The 22,365-nt window shown below is 39.0% G+C and overlaps 1 protein-coding gene across 1 annotated transcript in view; it reads left to right on the forward strand.

Annotated features, from left to right (window-relative positions):
• Positions 1-418: 418 nt before the first annotated feature.
• Positions 419-22,365, forward strand: part of LOC101851063 (lisH domain-containing protein ARMC9) — a 38,889-nt gene continuing 16,942 nt past the window's right edge. The window contains exons 1-9 of the mRNA XM_005104380.3: positions 419-738; positions 9,862-9,964; positions 10,748-10,873; positions 12,407-12,574; positions 14,667-14,816; positions 15,770-15,862; positions 17,253-17,277; positions 19,011-19,102; positions 20,399-20,473. Coding sequence (XP_005104437.1) covers positions 9,905-9,964; positions 10,748-10,873; positions 12,407-12,574; positions 14,667-14,816; positions 15,770-15,862; positions 17,253-17,277; positions 19,011-19,102; positions 20,399-20,473 — 789 coding nt within the window. The 5' untranslated portion in view covers positions 419-738; positions 9,862-9,904. The remainder of the gene's footprint in view (positions 739-9,861; positions 9,965-10,747; positions 10,874-12,406; positions 12,575-14,666; positions 14,817-15,769; positions 15,863-17,252; positions 17,278-19,010; positions 19,103-20,398; positions 20,474-22,365) is intronic.

A 22,365-nucleotide genomic window follows, 5' to 3' on the forward strand; every position in this document is an offset into this window, starting at 1 on the left:
AACTCAATTATACCGTAATATGTTGTTTGCCGAAAGAAGCAAGCCCACATCCGGAGAACCTAAATTCTAAATGAAATACTGTTCGCAGACAATCAAAGTCTACTGCATAACAATACCACTGAGCTGCAGGAACACCGCTGACAAACAATCAAATCTGTAGAAATGTGTGCGAGAGGAATGCCTCAGGAAAACATTAATAAGAAGGGATAAAGTGAGAAAAAATAAAAGAGAACAAGTTTGGACAATACCACATTATGAAATACATTGAAAAAACAACGCTTAAATGGCCCATGTGGTCCAATAAGCCCCAGCCCATGTGGGCCAATAAGAGCAGCCTTACAGTCACTCCTTCTTGGCCAACCTCTATCAGTTGCACCCTTCAACCACCCACAAACCATTCAACTACTGTAATGATCATAATACTTAGGCCTATTATATTACCATCACTTTATTTTATTGATATAGTTGTTATTACCATAATATTATTTTCATCATCATTAATATTATCACTCTCACTATTGAAAATTTTAAAGAGCTAGGGCCTGGCCTGCCTGTTGTTTGTCTAGTTTTTACATTAATTAGCCCCTGAATTTATATTTACCGCGTTACTACACTGGCAACCAGGATAAACAAAATGGCAACACTAGCTCAGCCAACAATGCACTCTTTGTTGTGACAGACCTCTGTGTGTTCATACATCGAAAAGAAAGCACAGTTATTTTCATCTTTTACTTACTGGTCAGTTGGAAACTGTACATTCGCTATTAATATTCTACCCTATTTATAACCTAGATCTATATCTAATAGATCTAGATTATGAGAAGTCGAGAATTGGTTGCAACTAGACTCCTCCAGAGTCCAGAGACTCTAGTCTCTAGACTCTAGATCTAGATCTAGATCCAGTAGTCTTTAGACTTTAGATCTAGATTCTATCTAGATTTCTAGATCTAGATCTACTTGTCTTGAATTTTATTTGAATTCAAATTAAGTCAACGTCAACTTAACTCACTTACGACTGGGCCCTTTCACTAGTCACTTGAAGCGTTGAAGACTGGCGTTTTTGGAAGTATTTCAATAAATCACCACAACTCTCAGAATTACCCTATTGTAATTATTTTTTGACACAGTAAATTAACGATCAAGCTTAATCTAATACAAAAAACTAAAGTTGTCTAGTCTAAGACTAACACTTTAATTTGTATGATTTTTAAAAAATTGGCATGAATTTGATTTTCCGAAAAATTTCCAGAGACGTGACAGGTAGAATGAAATTCACAACAACAACAAAAATAAAAGTTCAAAGTGTTCTATTTTGTTTTGTATGCATGTGTGAGTGTTTGGTGAAAATATAAAAGCTGGTCTGTGCGTTGATTCAGACCCATACACGGTAGGGCTGGATTCTGCTCGGTTAATCGAAGGCTTGTAAAGCAGCGGAAGTCTTGCGCTAGAGTCTTGCGAGCAGGCTTGTGGTTTGATTTGCCTCCCGCTTGCTACCGGAGGGAACTTCCGGTGAGTTGTGACTCGTGGACAGTCCTGCTGTACTGTGTCGTGACGTCGCGAACTCTCGTGGCAGTGGGCTCAGTACATATTATAGATTCTCTGGTTATTTGCGTTGAGAGGCTTGCACCAAAAGTGCAAGATCGGCTGTTGTTTTTTTCATAGTTCGGTTGTAAAAAACAAAAAGCTCTATTCAATGCACTTAAAAATTAATATTGGATCGGCTATTCTTATGATGTTAAGGCCTGTTTATTTTTAATGTGCACGAGCCAAGCGCTTCATCATCGCACGCAAAAGACCTCAGTTCGATTCCCGTATGGGGAGAAATTTTTACTGAGAACCTCCGTCTTTCTGCTGGGGCGTTGTTCCCTCTCAGCCCAGGTTGGCCCTGACATTGGGTTGAAGTAGGCCTAGCCCGTCTCCTAAATGTTCTGTATTATGTCACTGTGAGTGTAACACATCTACAAAATAGGTTACATACATACGATACAAAAGCCAATCACAACGACCCCTGGAGTTCTCCATTCTAGGGTAATCTAAGTCTACTTATTCTTATTACTATCAGAAACCTAGGTCTCTGTTACTACAATACCACGCTCGCTCTCACTTATCCATTCGCTTAGCTGATCAACGGCGGGAAGTTAAAATTAACTTCAGCTCTCTACGCCTTGCACCAAAACAAGCCCAGCCTCTCCCTTCCTCCACGGTTCAAAGTTCACACAGCGCACAGTACTGTCTTGCTGTTTGAACACATCGGACTGTCTTGTCGCCATCAAGACGGTCCTACGCCATCGAGCCGGTGCCGCTCGCTCGGTGTATCCAGACGGTACAAGTCAGCAGGTCAGGTTTGGAGCTTGTCCTGGGGCAAATTTCTAAGCCTAGCGCAAATCAGTACTGTGCGAATTGTGGGGCCTGTGGCAGCGGACGGGACTTGAGGCTTGCGCAGGCCTTCAATTAATCGAGTAAACTACAGCGCCACGCCGCGCAGTGACTCTGTGGGCGAGATCTCTCACTCTCCCCCTCTCTCTTTTTCTGACGTAAGTGGCTTTGCGGATTGCAAGCAGGGTGGGGATGATGAGGGGGCCTGACACGAGTGGCTTCGCGGATTGCTAGTTGCTGTGGACTTGAAGTTTAGACTAGACCAAGGAGGTTACAGTTTGCGCTAGACTCAACTTATCATGCTGGTGATTTGATTTGATGATTTGACCTACTGATTTGAGGCTTGTGACTTGAACTAGGGGCTTGTGAGCACGAGCGGGTTTGCTACCGGGGTACAGCCCTAATACATGGTATGACAGGATGAGACAGATACGGCACGACGTTGTGATTTCGTTGCGCGAACAACAACACCAGTAGGACTAGTGCTAGATCTAGCCCTAGAACTACGACTCGGGCCGTGTTCGGGTACATATCCAGGATCATAACTAGCGCCCCTGTACAAAGCGTGAGTTCCGGTCAGTTCAACCCCAGTTGGGGTCACTGTCCTTCACCTTCAATAACTTAATAAGTACCGGCCCCAGATAAACGAAACGATCCGTGCGTGATTTGTACAGCGGAAAAAAAATTCCAAAGTTGGTCACGCAGGGCTTGTGGGAGCCGTCGCGAGCGTCGCGGCGGGGGTCACGCAACTGTTGTATGAACCGTCTGAAGTGAGTTAATAAATTAAACTAGATCTAGATCTAGAGCCTATGTCATGTACGGCATACCGACACGTAAGTCAGACCGGCACTAAGCACGCATTCGGCCCAAAATTGGACAACCAGACAATTATATGATAACCTGGAATGATGTCTGCTATACAATTCCGTTCAATATTGTTTTGTTTACAAGTTCAACAATTTTGAGCAGAATCAGACACCTGTGTGAGCAGAAATAATCCATTTCATCTCCAAAGGTAAGAACCTCGTTCAGCCATTACGGCTTGCAGATGTGCAATGTGTCATGGGAAATAAGCTTTTGGTTCTGTAATTGTACCCGCAGGATTCGTTTCGCATTTTTATTCAGTTTATAAGGTGTCTAGTTACCACCACAAACCATTCGCTGCTCTTTGTTGAACGGGCGGGCCAGCTCTCGGGCGCAGGAGGCGACTATTGTCGATTTGGGGAAAAACCTTATCTTTTGACCAAATGGCGTCACCTTTTGTTGCTAACTACAGTAATAATTTATTGGTTCTGTAATGTAATGGAAAATTTTACTCTTGAATGGTTTAACCAATCAAAAGTAAGAAAAAAATAAGCCTAGGGTCAAGGCACTGCGATCCTTAAAAATAATTGTGGGTTCTACTAGGGATAACAATTAAACATGTTTTTTGTGTTGTAAACAAATGAAAATGCCAATTCTAACATTACAAATGACAAACTATTACTATTATTTCATTAAACAGCTTTCAGTTAAGACTATTATTTTTAAAAACATACTACTCTGGCAAGTGAATTCCTTTCTGAATTTAGAATAATATAGTTACACTTGTCTAGGGTTTTGGTGAAAACATGCGTGCATACTCTTAACTCAGGATTTAAAAAAAATAAGACAATAACAATCCCCGCGTGAGCCTCTAGAAAAATCGGCCAGTGCTCTGGGGCAGGTCATGAACGGTCACTCTCTTACAATTCACATATTATTTTCTATCATCCGTTCTCAACACCCAGGTAGACCTAAAAATCTATTCCATTCTCAGACCGGGTGAGAATAATATTAATTTTATTCTCACCCGGGGTGAGAATAACAATATAATATTATTCTCACCCCGGGTGAGAATAAAATGGATATCATTCTCACCCCGGGTGAGAATAACATCATATTTTTATTTTCACAGCGGGTGAGAATAACGATAGCCTAAAATTAAGCGGGTAAAATTAAAGAATTTGAAGCAGTGCAGTGTCTGGTAAAGAATTATTTTTACTCATTCGCTACGTATTATTTTCGGCTTGTGGACGAATTTTTTTTCGGGAGGTCGAATGAGATGATGATTAGTGGGCAGTTAAAAGGTCTTTGGGGCCACAAATTCAAATAAATATCAACATGTTTTATACCAATATTTTCAGTATGGTTTGTAGAATACATATGTAATGTTTATTTATGTATTTTTCAACTTTGGCTCCTGTAAGAGACGATTATGCAACACAGTTTTGATAGGATGCGGATAAAATTGGAAAAAAAAAATTAATAATCTTTGGTGAAACTCAAAAAATATGTTTGCACCTAGTCAAATGATACTTCAAAATAACCATAGATGAATATAGAGTTGGAAAATATTGAAAAGTTTGCAGTTATTTACCTACTTTCCATAATATTTTTAAATTTTGAACAATAACATCCGATATTGAAAAAAAAAAAATTCTTATAATCTTGAAAAACGATCACAAACAGAAAAAACCCACTCATATCTTATATGAAATTATTTAGAATTGCATTTGCAATAAACCCATACATGTCTTGAGTGGCATTTTTTGTGTAGTTTCATTTAAAAAATAGTGATTTTGGGGAGAAAAAAATATTTTGACAATTTAGATCTAGATCTAGACCTAGATCTAAATAAAAAATATTGATTTCTCAATAGCAGTGCATAGGCAATATGAGTCCAATCGTATCAATATTATAAGAAAGAGTCCTATATTTCTTTAGTGAGCAAAATAATGATAGATTTTGTTGTGTAAAATAACTATGACTGGCGTCCGGGCTATAATTTCGGCATCACGATAAAACAAAGTCGAATAAACTACGAAATCGCGTTTCAAAGCTGAATCTAAATTTCCGATTTTCAGTGGAAATGCTTGACCCGGAAGTCAACATTATATTATGACCTTTATTTTAACATGGATATGTGGATTGGAATAGAATCTAAGCTAAAATTGAAAATCGGTTCTGGAGCCGCCGGGGGCGGCTTAGCGTACTGACGGCACTTTAGCCGCGCCGCCCCCTACGGCTCGGCGTAGCGAATGAGTTAAACTAATCTGTTTTCCTCATGTAGATCTAGATCTAGATCTAGATCTAGAATCAAGTTCTACGCCCTATATGAGCCCTAAACCCTAGGTCTAGACAGGGGGTAGGAGTAACAATCCTCAAAATTAACTCCCGTTCTGCGTCTGCCGATATGCGAGTCTATCAGTAACTTCTTACTTTACTGCTGACATTCCAGTCGGCCGCCGAGGTTTTGTGTATAGAATTTCCAAACATGGGAGTTTTCTCTCAAATTAGCAATGCCGATCGAGCTTTCCCGCGGGGCGAAAATTTTGTCCCCGTTTGTGGGTGAATTTTTGGACAGGGTCGTAGCGTACGTGACTAACTTTCTCAACCTCGGTCTGCTCTATTTCTGAACCAATGTGAATGAAACTCTGCAACCAATCAGAAAATAGGGCAAACTAATGATATGTGGGCGTTGAAGTTTGAACACATAAATTAACCTACTCTTTTGGTGTTGGGAACACTTTCGTATCCGGTGTACCAAAAACTATAAGGAGCTTGAATTTCAACGCCAAGATGGTAATAGATCTCTATCTATACTCTTTTGTGTGGTCAAATTTGAACGTTCCGTGTCCAGTAGTTGTTTAGACCAGATCGTAAATGCATGACTACCCCCCTATCCAAAGCGGCTTCGCACGGAGACCAGTCATTTTCCCCTCACTCTCGCGGCAAATGTATGTGACCTACAAGTCCCCGCATGACTATTCCGAGCCCTTTCATTGGTCATTTGAAATATCGCAATGGTGGGCGCTGGCATCCAATTGTTTTTCTCTGTATTCCCCTGTAACATCGCAATGGGGGTATTCCGAGGCGAGCTTGTCTCGCCTCGGAGTTTTCGCGTCTGATCGGGGAACAAGAATTTTTAATTGTACGGCATGCTAGATTGAATTAACTTATCTTTTAAGGTTGGCATGGTCTAAAGTCATCAAAGAAAGCTTTGCCATTATTTAGTCACGCCGCCAACATATATTCTTAAAGATCCCGTGTTGTGATACGATCGTATAAATAAAATGGACTCATCCCGACACCCCTTTTTCGCAAAATCGAAATATGTACGCCAAAATTTTAATTATAACAAAATAACTACGAAATGGTTAGTGAATCTGACGGCAGAAATGATTTCTCCACGCATAAACACATCGGGTAGCCAAGTTTCTCTCTAACACTCCAATTAGTTACAGAGATATCGTCTATTTTTTTTACAAAATCTGCTACTGCATGGTCCACTGTTTTGGAGTATTTTCCTATATGTGGGTCATCCATATTTTGCCGACCTTTACAACTCCATAACTTTTTTATTTATGAACCGATTCTTATAATTCAAGAAGCATGATTCTTAGAGTTGAAAATTCTTTCTTAGGTACCAAATAAAAAAGGGCTGAAGCGAAAAATTAAATTTTCATTGGCATTGCTACTCAAATCAGGGTTGAGCTGGGAAAGCATTTAGGACAAGTCTAGGTCCTCTGAAAGTAAGGAATTTCTCTTTATTTTACCGAAGGGCCGGCGGCGGCTAGCCAGCCAGTCCAGCTGTACATAGATCTAGGTTAGGCCCAATTGACCGATACCTGTTGAGTACACAGGTCTCATTAGATCTAGTAATCATTCAGGTTTAAAATACATGCATGGCATGTCAGTAAGACACCTTTTGGTTTTGTCGGAAATACTGTATAGGCCCTATTTTAGGTATTTAAAACTAAAATTTTATTTGCAAGTCAGTCATCATTTTTAAGTACGGCTAGCCTGCCAGTCTAGCTGTACTTATTTTAGACCCTATTTACCTATTAGAAACCTGTCGATAAGTACACAAGTCTATTCAGGTTTAAAATACATGCACTGTCAGTAAGGCACCTTTTGGTTTTGTCTTAAATATAAGTACTTAAGTATTGCAAACTAAAAATTTATTTACAATTCAGAGGCCTATTTTCTGCTGTTTGTAAGTCTAGCCATCATTATTAACTCTTGACCTGCGTCTGTGCTGAGATGTGAATCTTATCAGCAACCGATTATGTCGGACGTTCTGGGCAGGCTGCCGGGGTCACTCAGTGTGTACTGTTGGTGTACAGCGCGCGCGCCTGGAAACGTGTGTTTTCGCCATAAATACCGTTGGAGTGTGTTAATCGATGATGAAAATAATGCTCTATCTTTTTTATAGCTTTCTATTTATAAAGTGTTACGAACACGCGAATAACCCCCTCTCATAAGCTGATAAGACATTACAAGTACAGTCAAACCTGTGTCAGACGGCCACCCATTGTCAAGGAGAAAAGTGGCCGTATAAGACAGGTGGCCGTCTTAGGCAGGACTGATCAAGATGAAGAAAACAAACCATTCCCATCTGAGGTCCCAATCGAAAGTAGCCGCATTGTTGTTGTTTTTGTTGTTGTTGGTGGTGGTGGTTTGTATTTTGTTTGTAATTTTTATTTGTTGCTGATTTTGCACAAGGGTGACAATAAAACGAAATGTATCGGACGAGGAAGACCGAGTGCCATGTTAAAACAAACACATGGGTCGCCACCACTTGGAGAACGAGCGACGCTTCTGTCACAAGTTCATGTTGACGTCCTTTGTTACTTTGTTACAGACAGGGTAAACAGTGACCACTCATCTCACTTGCGATTAGTGTAAGAATTCTGGGCGGGGCTTACGGGTTATGAGGGATCACACGCTTACCTCACCAACAGCTGAAAATTAGTAGCTATTGGTCAACAGTGGGAGGGGCCTACGCAACATGATCGGTTGGAGGGACTATCTAACAACAACGACAGGTGATTGAATTATGACGGCTCGCCCACAACGCCAGGGGCCAATGCACAATTTATGACAAAACGTAATGTAGTCACTAGGTGGCCGTCTAAGACAGGTATTATTGCTTAGTGTGACAGGGGTTGTGAGTTAAAATATGGTGGCCACGGCCGCGTTAGACAGGTGCCTGTTTTACACATTTAAATTATATAGAAAAAACGCAAGGGGGAAATGGAAAGTGGTCGTTTGTGCAGGTGGCCATCTTATAGAGGTGGCCGTCAGGGCAGGTTTGACTGTAGTTACGCCCATTCGAATAACCTTTCTAGACGCTCTTGTTGTTATGAATGATCTGGGGTTTGAAAGGGGATAATATAGGTCAATTTCCGAAAGTTTTGCACTCAAATTGTTCTTTTTACCTGCACAATGGTATTCAAAACTGTCAAACAAGCTTAGTATCTTTTCATACAAAATCAAGCTCTTTTGACAGATTTTGTAAAGAAAAATGGAAGTCTTGTTTCCTGACTATCTGTTCGAGCTCCTCATATCTAAGTGGGTCGATTTGTTCTAATTTCATTGGATGAACATCTAGAGCTACCAACTCGGCGTGTTCTGAATGAGACGTAAGCATTGTTTATGAACCAACGCAGGCGGTTCTAGAAGTAGGCCTTACACGCACACAAACTCATGCAGACTAACGCAAACACACCTGAGCTATGTGAATGCGGGTCCGACGCGGGACCTGAACGGAGCGGGGCTGATTCTCCGTGCGCGTGCTCAGAGCCAGAGGCGGGACTGACGTGGGACCGGAACGAAGGCGAGATGCCGAAATAGGCTTATCGGGCGACATAAACCCGGCCCCCGCAGGACGAGGCTTAAGTACGGCCAGTCAAGCCGTCATTAAGTAAGGCTAGCCTCTTCCTTATTTTATTGTTTTCAGGTTGCGCAGGTTTCCATTTCATAGAAGTTATTATAGAAGAATTTATCAAAGAGTGAGCAGGGAGATTCCGTAATGACAGGTTTCCGTCTTGGACAGATTTACACTTTGTCAGGTTTGACTGCATATATTTGTAGAGTTCTGTGCTCCCACTGGTACGGTTTGGATTAATTAAGAGAAAGGCTGCTTTGATCCTCACGCCTGTCAGATCCATTCCAGACTGAGAGGGATACAAAGTCCAGCAAACGGAGATACTCGATTACCACACAGGAATCAGATTCACATCCTTTGTGTACAAATAGGAAGCATCTAACCACTGTACCGCAGATGCCAGTCCATTATTGTAAACTTCAGTTCATCATGAATTGGAAATGGGCAACGAAGATGTTATCTCTGTTTTTAATAGACTTTATGTACTTGCAGTAGCAGATACTAAGATATTGAGATGCAAAATCTTCCTTACTCATGCTACAGTATGGGTCAATTTCAATTATATTCTAACCTTGACTCTTTTACTGCCAGTCAACTTTTTCTCAAGAGTCTGTTGAAATGATATGTGTAGAATTTATATTTATATACTTTTTCAAGTTGTTTTTTTGGTCTGTTTTACTTCATAAGTAACTTCAAATTTGAAGGAAACAATGACTTTTTCTTTGACGAGAGACAAAAGAAGAATTAAATTTTGTGAGCTAAAGTTATTTTCAAATTCAATCCGTCTGTTTCAGAAAAGCCAATCACAATTCAAAACTGGCAGGAAGAACGTCCAAAATGTCTGGTAGCGTCTCTGTGGTGGCGTTTGAGGGGGAGTTGAATGCCATCGTCAAAGAGGTTGGTTTCCGTCCCTCAGTGCTCATTAGCAGCCAAATTTGCATTCTGTTTTTGTTTGTTTTGTTTTGCCTCCCAGTATAAATTGAACCTGAAATATGATAGGAGAATGAGTGGAAAAAAAGACCTAAGATGAGGGGGGGGGGGGGGGCATATACTGTCTACAGAGCCAAATATTGACTACCTGTGAAGCAAATGTTCTGTACTGCACATTTGAAGGATGGAGGTCTGTTGTCATACTCATAGCAGATGCTGCTTCTCTGCCACATTCTATTCCATTGTCCTTGAGATGTGTTGTTTCCTGTATTTTAAATATTGCTTAACGTGACTTTGTTTAGTATACTATTCTGTAGGTGAGTGGTTTGAACAAGTAAATACAGATGCTGGCCTATTTCTCCTAAGCATTTTTATTGCTATATATGGACTACGGTGAGCAAAATTGAACATGATTCTCTTTAAAATAAATAAGGTAAAGACAAGATCAATTGTCATGATGGCTGTCAAAATTTGCCATTGTTTTGTCAAATGATATTGGAAAATTATAATGTCTTGTTCGTATAATTTGACTTTCAGTTTTCTCAGTTTGCTTTGTAAAATATATGTTACTTAAAAATACACAATGTTGGTATCAGCTGAAGTAGAAAAATTCATTAGATTAAAAAAAGGACTTTTAAAAAGACTTGATCTCTTTTCCTGTCTTTTTCCTTTCTCAAATTTCTGCTTTTGAAATGTACCTTGTTCAGTTTAGAACAACACTAAAAATTTGACATCCTTTTGCTTTATCAGTATTTAGACTTCAGTGGCTTTGACAGAACTTTGTCAACTTTTATGGAAGAATGTAATGCAAAAGACAAGCCCATCGCACCCCAGGAGACTCCAGCTTTTGGCAATGAAAAGCTCATGCTTGTTCAGGTAAATTACTACTTTACAATCACACTTTCATGCTTTCCATATTTATATTAGGGGCCGTTCCCTAATGATGTCGGCTAAAATTTGGCCAAAAATTACCCCCCTCCGTCATCTTTTGTCATCTTTCCCAGGACCCCCACCCCCACCCCTCCTCTTCCCCTAGTTGACCTTAACCAAAATGTACATGTACATTTAAATAGAACCTGTTTTAATCTAGCCTCTAGCAGTCTGTGCTATAGGGAGATAACTCTTAATTTTAGTTTTTAGTTTTTAGACCAATAAAATGTACTCTATCACATATTTTCTTCCTTTCTTTCCTTTTCTTTTTTTTTCTCCAACCTTTTAGAGCGTCATGGTTGACGTCAACTTTGTAAGGAACCCGCCCTCCCCTCCATGTCAACTTTCGTCAAATTTCCCCTCCCCCTCCCCCCTCTGAGCTGACGTCATTTGTGAACAGTCTCTTATTTGTTATCTTCAAATTCGAAATTTCAATCTTTTTTTACTTGGACTGCTTTATATAACAAAATTGATTAAATTTGGATACCTATGACAAACGAAAAAGAGGATTGTTTTTCAAGATTTGGTAAGTCGAAACTGAAAAGCTTTAAAATGTATTTAAAATATGAGGTGTTGAGAAGATAAGGCTCCTCTTGCCTCCTTACACCCTCTCCACCCCTCCCTTTCCCCCCAAGTCAATTTTTGGGCATCACATTTGTTTTGGTGAATCAGGTTTTTTGGTTTAATATTCCATTTAACTCTTTGAAGTGTACCTGATAAAGCTAAACTGAATTGTTACAATTTTTTGTTTTATTCTAATGCCATACTAGATACAAACATGTCATTTCAAAGGTAGAATGTTCAGCTCGGAGGTAGCGGAAAAGAAGAAGGATGAATAAATGCAGAGACTATACACCAAAGTAAATATCTCATGTACTGTGTAAGCATGTTTGTCCAAGTAAAGAGAACCAAATGGACTTGTCTCTGTTCTGGGCGATCTTCTCAAACTCCAGCCAGCTGTGTCCCATATGCTTGAGATTTGCTATTTCGTTTCCAAGTGGATCTCGGCCTTCCTCTCTTTCTTTTTTCCTGAGGTTCCATCTAAGGCTTTGTCATATCACATTGTGGGCTGGCCTCCTGAGTGTTATCTCCACTAGGGGTATTGTTGTCTCCCAAGATTAGTGACTGTTTGATTCCTTTTCTTGATGTTTCTGTAGTGATAGATTTGTTAAATGGGGTAGAAGTGCTTGTGCTGCGCTTAATCCCTGACCTGAAGGATCAGGTGTTTCTATTTTTGGAGACACTACCTGTGTTGCTATTCTGCCACTTCTTACAAAACACTACCTCCACATCAGCTTTATTCTTCTCAAAGCTGGGGACTGCCTAGCAGAACAGTCATTTAGTCCTAGATAAAAATGACAGATACTACAGAGGGAAAGAAAAAAAGTAGGACCTACCTGTGGCTCCAAACACCCACATATGTATATGTGTCAACTGTTATTTAGCTAGTCTCAACCTTGACCCATGTATCTCTTTCAGAATCAAATGATGGAGTTCTACCATGAAGGCAAAGGTGATCTTTTTCTCAAGCTGTGGAATGAGTACCTGCCCACAAGCGTCAGAGATTCAGACAGCGTAGCGCAAAAACTGGAGTTTTATGTGAACATTTACTTCGCTATATATCCTGTCAAGTACAGCCAACCGCCGGTATGTCTGCCAGTGAAACAATGAGTATTTTGTGGCTAAGACTGCAAAATCATTAGACTGATGAGCAATGAATAGGTAATGGGATACACAGACCTGCCAAGTACTTTGTTTTTTTGGTGTTTTTTTGTTTGCCTACGTAAGAACTCTTATCAAATTTGCATGAATCCAATTTTTTTCTTGAATTCTATTTCCATCAGTGGTGCTGAACTTATTGTAAATGTCTTAACACTTTCCCTACCGCGAGCCCCAAAATACGGCTCGAGTGGTTCGTTATCTATTCCAATCCAGTAATGAAATTCTCGGCCGATCCAAGTTTTCAAAATAGTAGAATAGACTTCCTGTTAGCTGATACGAAAGAAAATATAGCACTGAGAAACGATTTTCAGTAATTTCAGCGCTTTTTTTGTCCCCTTCGAAACGTAAAAATGGGAAGAAAGCGCACCCCTCACTTCAGTATATGTAGGTAGCGTAAACACGGCCTCGCGGGCACTCGCGGCCTTCCGACCGCGTGGTATCGGTGAAATCGGGGTAATTCCGATCGCTGTTTCTTTGCTCTTTCGCTATAAAACACCAAATGCCGTACACCTTATAAAAGTTCAGCTTTTCTTCGTTACAATGGTGTAAGTTGTTTATATGTCCGATTATTAGGAGCTGGAAAATCGCCGACAAAAGCGAAGCCCCTCGCTATCGGAATGCGTGGTCGGCCGGTTGAAAAATTGACACGGGTGCATTCAAATGCTTCGCGGAACGAGGGATGATTAAATACCGTCTTTTCATTGGCGGAGAACTGTAGAGCTTTAAACGGGCTTTCTCATGATATGTGTTTTGCCTTTGGCGTCTAAATAGAAAGCTTTTAAAAATACCGTCAAAATGTTTAAAGATCACTTTTTACACAAAATATGTCAAATACCGGCTTATAAAAAATATCAATTAAAAGATCAGTTTATTTTCTATTAAAATAAAGTAATTAACTTGGAATTATTTTTTATCAATCTTTCCGCGAGACTCAGAAAGCATGTGACCCCGCATCATGGTACACTACAGTATAGAGCCGACTCTCTCGCCGCGGGGCTGGTGCGGCGCCGGCCGGGTCAACGCTCTGTGTTTTTGTCGAAATAACGACAGATCATCGTGTTTGAGGCGATAAAATACTGATTTGTAATGATCTCACAGCCTTGAAAAAAATTAGGCTCCCTATATTTGTTATAGTGATTGTACTCTGTTAATGTGGAGGTGTTTAGTGCTCTTGGTACTCTTTTATTGTCTGTCAAACATGGGGTTGCAGCCAATGACTGACTTTAACAAATTTGATCAAATTTTAAACAACTACAATTTTCTTAAAAATTGACAGAGAGGTTAAAGAATGGTACCAAAATGCTCAGTGGATATAGGCCTTTCAAATGAAACAGATAAATTTGGCATAGAGCTAGTTTGAAAATTTAGTTTCTGGTACCTAGTATGTCTCATATTTTCACTTCTATATTAGGTACACATACATGACTTTCAGCATACCTTTGCATTACTTGAGGCAACCTACCTGGGAAGTTAAAATGATGCTGTTGTTGTACTTTTTTAGATATGACCTTTCAAAGCTGAAAAATTGTTGATTTCATATATGACACCTTCGATATTGCATAATCACTTTAAAAAACCCCAAACTAATTATCTTGTTAAGTCTCTACACAGTCATGGACGAGTTCGCAGGTCTGGACACAGAATCGCAACAGACAGATAGAAGACTTAATTAAACTTTTCCCTTCGCAGGAGTCAAACATAACATTTTCTGCTGGAAACAGTGAAGAGCGTATAATAACCATTACACGACAGATTCTCTTTGGGGACTAGTTCTAAATATTTAATTAAATAAGCAAAACCAGACAACAGAGAAATTATAATGTGGGTAAATTGATTTTTTTTTAAATTCATGACTTATAACTCAAAAAGCCTTTGGTTATTAAATGTTTCAGTTTCCTTTCAATTTGCCTATGTTGTCTCTTTGAAAATGACACCAACTGGGTTTTTTTTTCAACTCTTCAGTGGCATATAATAGATGGACGTGTGGGGGTTTTTTTTCTTGTTTTTTTTTCTACAGCCAGCCACAGAGGAGGCGATGGGAAACTTCAAGAAGTTCATTGAGAACAGAGGATCGTCTCTGAGCCAAACAACAGAGTTCTTGCCCTTTTACGCACTTCCTTTTGTTCCAAACCCGAAGACGCACCCATCTTACCGGGAACTGTTTGCTGTAAGGAACCCTTCATGACACATACACACCTGGATATAATACATATGCACACACGCACACACTCGCACACACACACACATGCACACACACACACACATGCATGCACACACATACACACAAACATATACACACACTCACACTTGCACACACACACGCACGCACGCACACACACACACATGCGCGCACACACTTATGAACACACACACACACACACACACATGCACACACATACACACAAATATATACACACACTCACACTCGCACCTAAACACTCACAAGCACATTCACTCACATACACACTGGAAAACACATTCACACACATTTGTACGCATACACTTGCAGGTTTAATCGCATGCATGCAAGCATATGCACTCACTCACACACACACAGACACAATACGAGACATGTATATTGGTGATGTTTTGTGTGAAAACTATTTACAACATAGAAATATTATTATGAGTCAGTTGGTTGGTAATTTGGTGATCTTTTTTAGATTGCGATTGTTTTAGCTTTTATGCCCCATTATGTTTATAATGTAGCAATATGAGCCATCATAATGTATGTTTATCAAGAAAATTATGGAAAATATCTAGTAAGTGCGGAGGAGTTGGTATGGTACTTCCCTGTTTAGTTAACTTTTTTCCCCCTCTTTAGCTGTACTCAAAGCATGGTTTTGATCCACTTTTTATCTGATAATACAAAATGTTTTTGCAGCATTTTCTACATTTTGGTTAAAAAACGAAAGAAGTTAATATTTTCAGTTAAAGAATGAAACGTTTTAACGCCCCATGTCCTCACGGACTCTAGTGATCACAGCCCGATGTTTCCTGCTCCGGTAAGACGTAGCAAAAACCCCACTGTGATCCCAGATGTTGTGCACTAGGTCAAGCAGTTTGAAATGCCATTTCCAACCTTTCTTTCACCAATTTTCCTTCTGTCTGTCTGCACAGGAATCTTGGAGCACCGATCTGAAAACAAGAGTGGAAAAATTCCTCACGCTTGCCCTCAAGTCCACACCACAGCCCAAGCTGTTTGAGATTTACGTATCCTTTCCTTATAATGTTTTGTTTTGAGGGCAAATTATGCTCTAGATCAGAGGTCCCTTAACTCATTGCTGATAAGATATGGGGATAGATGTAAGAAGACTAAAGTACCAGCAGCTAAAATAGACCGAAGTTAGGGGTTTTGTCAATAGAAGTAATGTGAAGCGGTATTCAGAATGGGCAGATAGCTATGAATGTGTGGTAAAGACTGGAATGCGGCTGAACCTGGGTCCACTTCACATGTTTGACTTTCAATTTGACCCTTTTTGAAAAAGTTGTTCATAAAAAAGCTACAGCTGATTTCATGATGCCACTTTGGACATTTCTGCTTTAATCTGATGACGCTCGGCTCTTAGTGCGGTACTGTGGGGCAACTGTAGTCACAAGTGAGTTAACCCATTGCTCCCGAGCTATGAGTATACTCGCAGCTGCCGCGCGCTTCCGTGCAGCGACAAAACACCAGTTCACAAAATCGAGTCCGAACCACTTATCCAGGTTTCTATTGAAAATAATAGGTCGCTTGTAGCTTGTAAAAACTTTTGCTAGCTTGTTTTGATAGAGTTCTTCGCCAAGTACGAGTTAGTTTTGTTGTTTTGTCACTGCAAATCATGGTAAGAAAGTGAGCTCTGAAATCTTCATGGACGAGAAGAAAAAAAAAACAGCCACTAAAAACAACAGTGCCATGGCTATTTTTGTGTTTGTTAAAATACATGAACCTTGCTTTTAGTTTTGTTTTAGGCAAAGAAAGTGAAAGTAGACGTAAATCTAGAAAAACATGGCGATTGGATTGATTTTAGTGCCTTGAAAACTTCGAAGAAAAGCAAGATCTAGACCATAGATTTACTATAAGTTGCTATGAGTAAACCGAGTGCCGATGAGTCGCAGTCGGACGAAGAATTTATTGTTTTCTCTGCTCTTTCCTTCATCTTTCTCTCTAATGACATTAAAAGAACATTTTAAGTAAATTCTAAGCTAAATTTCATATTGATACCTTTAATAGTTTGGGTACAATGCGTGCCTAAGGTTAGTGCGCCAAGTTCAGACCGATTTTTTCCCCCAGCTCCCGGCAAGCCAGGTGGACACAAGTGCACTGCCGCCGCAACGCAGGGTGACTTGGGTTAATATAAGTTTACCTTGGGGTCAGAGGTCACTTTAAAGTAATATGGAACAATCCCTTTCTGAGGCCTCTTCATTCGTGCTGATTGTTTTAGGAGTTACACAGGCACTAAATGTACAATTCTTTCCGATGAAAAAGTTCTACCAGACTGGATAATTTACATTTAGAAAATTTTTTCATTTATTTTTCAAATTTTTTTTGAATAAAACATTTTTTTAAACTACATTGTAACAACAAAAATGTATTACTTCTGTCCTTAACTCCTTGCATCAGAGAGGTTCTGGCGCTGAAGGAAAAAGTAAGTTTATTATGTGTATTTATACTTTAAAAGACCCATTAATTTCGGATGACAGTATGCTCTTGAAATTAATAATTTTTGATCATTTTCCGGGAATTTTTCCCCCCAAGATAAATTAATTTTGGAAGCTTATATAACAAACTAGTCACAAGAAGGGGGTGGGAGTTATTTTCTATTTCACTTCAGCTTTATGATTGGGAGCCTATTGGGGTGATGGGATATAGATAGCTCACCGACTCACTGTCCCTGTAGTATGGGGGGGGGGGGGCTTCTCCCCGTCGGTGTGGGGATACCATTCTTATGCCACAACCTCTCGGTTGTAAGCTTGGCTTCATTTATATATCACTGACTTAAGGAATATTGCTTGTATCATATGTATTGCTCACGCATCTGTACCGTGATGGTGTACATTTCACAAACTGCATCATTACTCAAACTACTTCTTTTGTGCTGGCCCTTTGGGAAATTTAGGTTGTTGTTACGAAATTGATGCACAAAATAATTCACACTTCATCACTTGATACTTGTGTGTGTGATGTAGGGCTTAAGTGCTTCATTCATCATCTTCATTGCCTTTGTCACCCTGCACCAGAGTATAAGGCCACGGACAAACACTTTCCACCTTTCTCTATCCTGGGCTAGCCTCTTGATGTTATTCCATGTCTTCCCACTTTCCTGTACAAATGCTTCATTGTCACATGCAAAAGAAGTGAGTTTGAATCCCAATTTGAGACATTTTTTTTTTTCGAGCATCTCTGTCTTTCTGCAGGAACGTTGTATCCCCTCTCAGGCCGGGTTGGCATTGACAAGAAGGGTCAAAGCAGGCCCCCTCCTAAATTGATCTAAATTGTGTCAATTGAGGCATAAAATAATAATAATGATAATAATAATAATATTAATAATACATAGCATTTGTATAGCGCATTGCCCTGCTCTACAGCAAGCTCAATGCATTTTACACTCTGTTATTACCCCAGCAGACCATAGAACACTCAGAAGCATTCTCAGCTTCCCGGGAAGCATACAGTGCAGGCAGCTGATTAAGCGCTCAAACACTAACAAACTAAAACATCTACAATTACTTTTACTCTTCTCTTCCCGTGATGAATAACATCAAACTTTGAGTGTGTGTGCTCATAATTATGATCTCATGCAGTTGTGAGCGCTGTAAAACTTTCACCGAACAACAAACTTTTAAGTGATTCTTATCTGTGTCAAAAGTACACTAAATTCCCACCACTGGCTGAAATAAAGTGGTTATCTTTACTTCACTTGGAGTAGATATTTACATTTACTTGGTGACGTCAATAGTCTAGTAGTCAGGATACCAGACCTGTAATTATAAGGTTAGAGGTTTAGGGGTCGAAGCTGAGCTTGGTCTTACGATGTGTCCTTGGGGAAAGGCACTTTACACAAATTTTCCCATTTGGCTCTGTCATATTGGAGAGGGAAGTTAAATTTGGAGGTTCCGCCCCTAAGATGTAGGTTTTTGGTCAGAACGCAATGTATTGTTTATATGTTACTGTTGTCTTGTAAAGCCCTGGGAGCCTTTGTAGTTTAGTTGGGATTGAGTGCTATATAAATGCCATTTATTATTGTTATTATTATTATTATTATTATTGTTGTCGTTATTATTAACTAGCTGTACAGTGTTGCAAGGGGTGTAAAATCTGTCGTTTTGCACATTTTTGCATTTACTTTGTTACTGACTAGAACTTTTTCTCCTTTCTAAGATCTGAAGCAACAGCTGCTAATCATGAACCAACAGGTGGCAGAGGCGGAGAGGAAAGCGTCCACCTATGTCAAGAGACACTCAAAAGTGCAGGTAATTATCTTATAGTGGTCTTCAGTTTTGAGCAAGTTTTTAAAAAAAAATCTTAATGCTTTCCTCGCTCGACCATTCTTCTCACTGGAACCAATCCATTTTGGAGGCTATTTTTGTGGCCATTCTCACTGTAATGAAAAACCCTTATTATTTCTCTTCTTTTTTTGATAGGGAAAGTCAGTTGTGTTCTATATCAACAGGAATGGAAATAAATTTTCTATCAGACAAAGCGCAGAAAAAAAAGATCTAAACATAAAACAGTGGTTTTTGTGAGTTTGAAGACTCTGGAGTGGAAGAGTTATGAGTTTGCCGTGCCATGGTGAGCTCACGGCTATAAAGCGTCATGGGTTGCGCTCACCATAAAACGTGGATTGTGGTAAAGAATAGTTCAAGAAACAAAAAAAAAACAACAGAAGGTGCATTGTTATAAATCCTGTTGGGAAGGCCAAGCCTTTGTCTTTCAGCAAGATGCAAAAAAACAACCTTCTGTGAATAAGTAAGCAGAAAATTGCTGAAGATGTTCCTGTGTTTGGGCTTTTTTTGTTCTACATCAGTGGATGTTTTGTCCTCTCCCCCTCTTTTTTTAAAGTAAAAAAAGGCCAGTCTATACTATTAATCTCTTTGTGACAGCTCCCATACACCGTACCTCAGACATTGTGAGCCAAGATGCTGTTCTCCCGTACAAAGTACTCCCTAAAAAGCGCCATACATGGTTTTATAGCTGTTCCGCAACAGCTTTAAATGGAATTTACTGGGAAAGTACAGAAACAGAAATATTCTAAGTCTGCGGTAAAGAAAATATACAAATCGGGTAAATCTTTGATGTTCAAAGGGAGAGCAAAATGACTGAAGCTACTCACTGTTTTGGCTAGCAAAAATTAGGCTCAGTAAAAACAACCTGAGTCACAAAAGGGCTATAGACTATTTAGTGTTGAAAAAACAAGATTAACAGTCAAAAACCAAAGAGAGCAAGAAAAAAAAGTAGGACAGCAACTGATGCTTTCAATCCACCAGCAAATTCTAACTTGAGACCTCGGTGTCTATAATTTGTTTGAAAAATAAATCACTGGTTTTATTGGTATAATCTTTGATGATTGGTAAAGAGTATCCCCGACTTTCATTACGGGTACTTACTAATCATGATAAGTTTTTCAAGTGTATCAATCAGCATTCACTATTCATTTTTTGTATTAAAGTCCATGGCGAAGGGACTTGATATAATGACTTTTTGGGGTTTTTTATGCCTCTTGTATCATAGCCCTGCATGTATATTCATATCCTTTTCTGTTTCATCAGACGGATTATCACAATCTCATCGGTATAACAGCAGACCTGGTGGATGCTCTGGAAGCGACGGTTCAAGGCAGACCAGTAAGTTCACAATATACTTTTCATTTCTCTTTCGGTGTCATCAAATTCGATTTTTAAATGCTTAAATCCCAATTACTGCAGCTGTTTCCCGTGTAGCCGATTGTTTGACACAGTTTACATAAATATCTCTGACTTTTTCAAGTTTGAGTTCATTAATATATTGGATAACGTATACTTTTCTGTGAGTGCATAGCATAACCTATATTCCTCTCCGTGCTCATGTTTAACCATTGCCTCGTAGATGTGAATTTTAATTTTAAGATCTTGTTTAATCACATATCAGTTTGCTCACTCTGTGTTTATTCTTTAATCGATAAGTATTTGTATTTGGTTTCCTGGGTTGAACAGTGCAGTTTGTAGGTTTTCCTTTAATCATTTGTTTAGATGTCTATGTGTATTTATTTGAAGCTTTGTTTTGGCTTTGAAAAGAAGTTACGTATTGATACTAATCAAGAGATCATTTAATTCCTGATGCAATTCGAAATACATTGATTTACAAGTTGATTGAAAAATATCTGCACTGCCATTTTTTGTACCTGTTATTATTGTAAAGTTTATCTTTAAAAGTTATGTTATGAAAGTATAACAACACCAAAAACTGATGAGCGGTGCATGTTTAAATGTCACAATTTTGGTCACTGTAGACATCAGAGCAGCTTTATTTTGCGTGTAAAAAAAATCTTTTTAACCTAACCCGAAACATGTGAGACGAGACATCATTCAAAAGATTTACTAAATTCCCATCATCTATGTTGTAGTGGTTCAGCTCTAGGTCTTGTATGCAAAGGACATGGGTTCAATTGCCACATCTGGAGAATACTAAGCCGGGTGTCTCTGGGTTTTTTTTGTTGCTTAGATGTAATGTCATACTCACCTTTGGTTGATTTTGAAAGGTAGGGTCAGTGCGGCCTGCCTCTTTAACTTATAGTTTCGAGAGGGATATAAACCATTCATTGCGAACATTTGTAACTGGAAACTTGATTCTGAGTTTTGCAAGCACTTATTCAAAACTTCCAACAGACGTGTTTGAACATTTATTATTGTTTCCAAAAGCTCGGGATTTTCTTTTCCTTTTACTTTTTAATGGACTTCCTGGCCCATATGCATTTCTAAGCTGATTCTTGACAAAAAATTTGAACATTTGTCTTCAGGTTGATTTGGGAGTGAGTATTTCACCTATGAGTAATAGTCACCCTGACTTACAGGATATTTTTGGGCAGAACTTTGCTTTTTTTTTGTTGTCTTTTTTAAAACTGCATTAGTTCAAGAAGTCTGTGTTGTTTTTATTTTAGACGCATTTCTCAGGTTTGGCCTAGATTAAACCATTAAATTATGCTCTCCTATGCTTGTAAAGTTAAGGATAATAATGATAATTAAAGTAATACAATAATAATAATAATAATAATAATAATAATAATAATAATAATAATAATAATAATAATAATTGTGAGGCAGCGTGGTGGAATCATGCTCTCGTCAATTTTTGGGCATGTAGAATTATTGGTATCATCTTAAAGTTTGTTCACTTGACTTTTTTTTAATGAAAAAATATACATTTATCTTGAATACAAGTCCAGATATTTGCAAAAGAAAGAGGTGGAAGTCACTTGTTTTCAGAGGAAAAATTAGTGAGAAAATGGCCGCCAAAGATGAGTTATTTCCTTAACTTAAAAGTCCGTGGTAACTGAAAATTTACATTTTTGTACCTTTAATCAAGGCTTTTCGAAAAAATCCACACAGAAATGAGTTCTTCAATGAGCATAAAAGGTGTTGAGCCAAAAAACAAAAATTTGATAAAAATTTACAAACCTGCGGAAGAATGCAAGTTTCTTCACTTTGATTATTTTGACGAGAGCCTGATTCCACCCAGCTGCCTCTCAATAATAATAATG

The sequence above is a fragment of the Aplysia californica genome, unplaced genomic scaffold (assembly GCF_000002075.1).
Source record: "Aplysia californica isolate F4 #8 unplaced genomic scaffold, AplCal3.0 scaffold00417, whole genome shotgun sequence".
NCBI lineage: Eukaryota > Metazoa > Mollusca > Gastropoda > Aplysiida > Aplysiidae > Aplysia > Aplysia californica.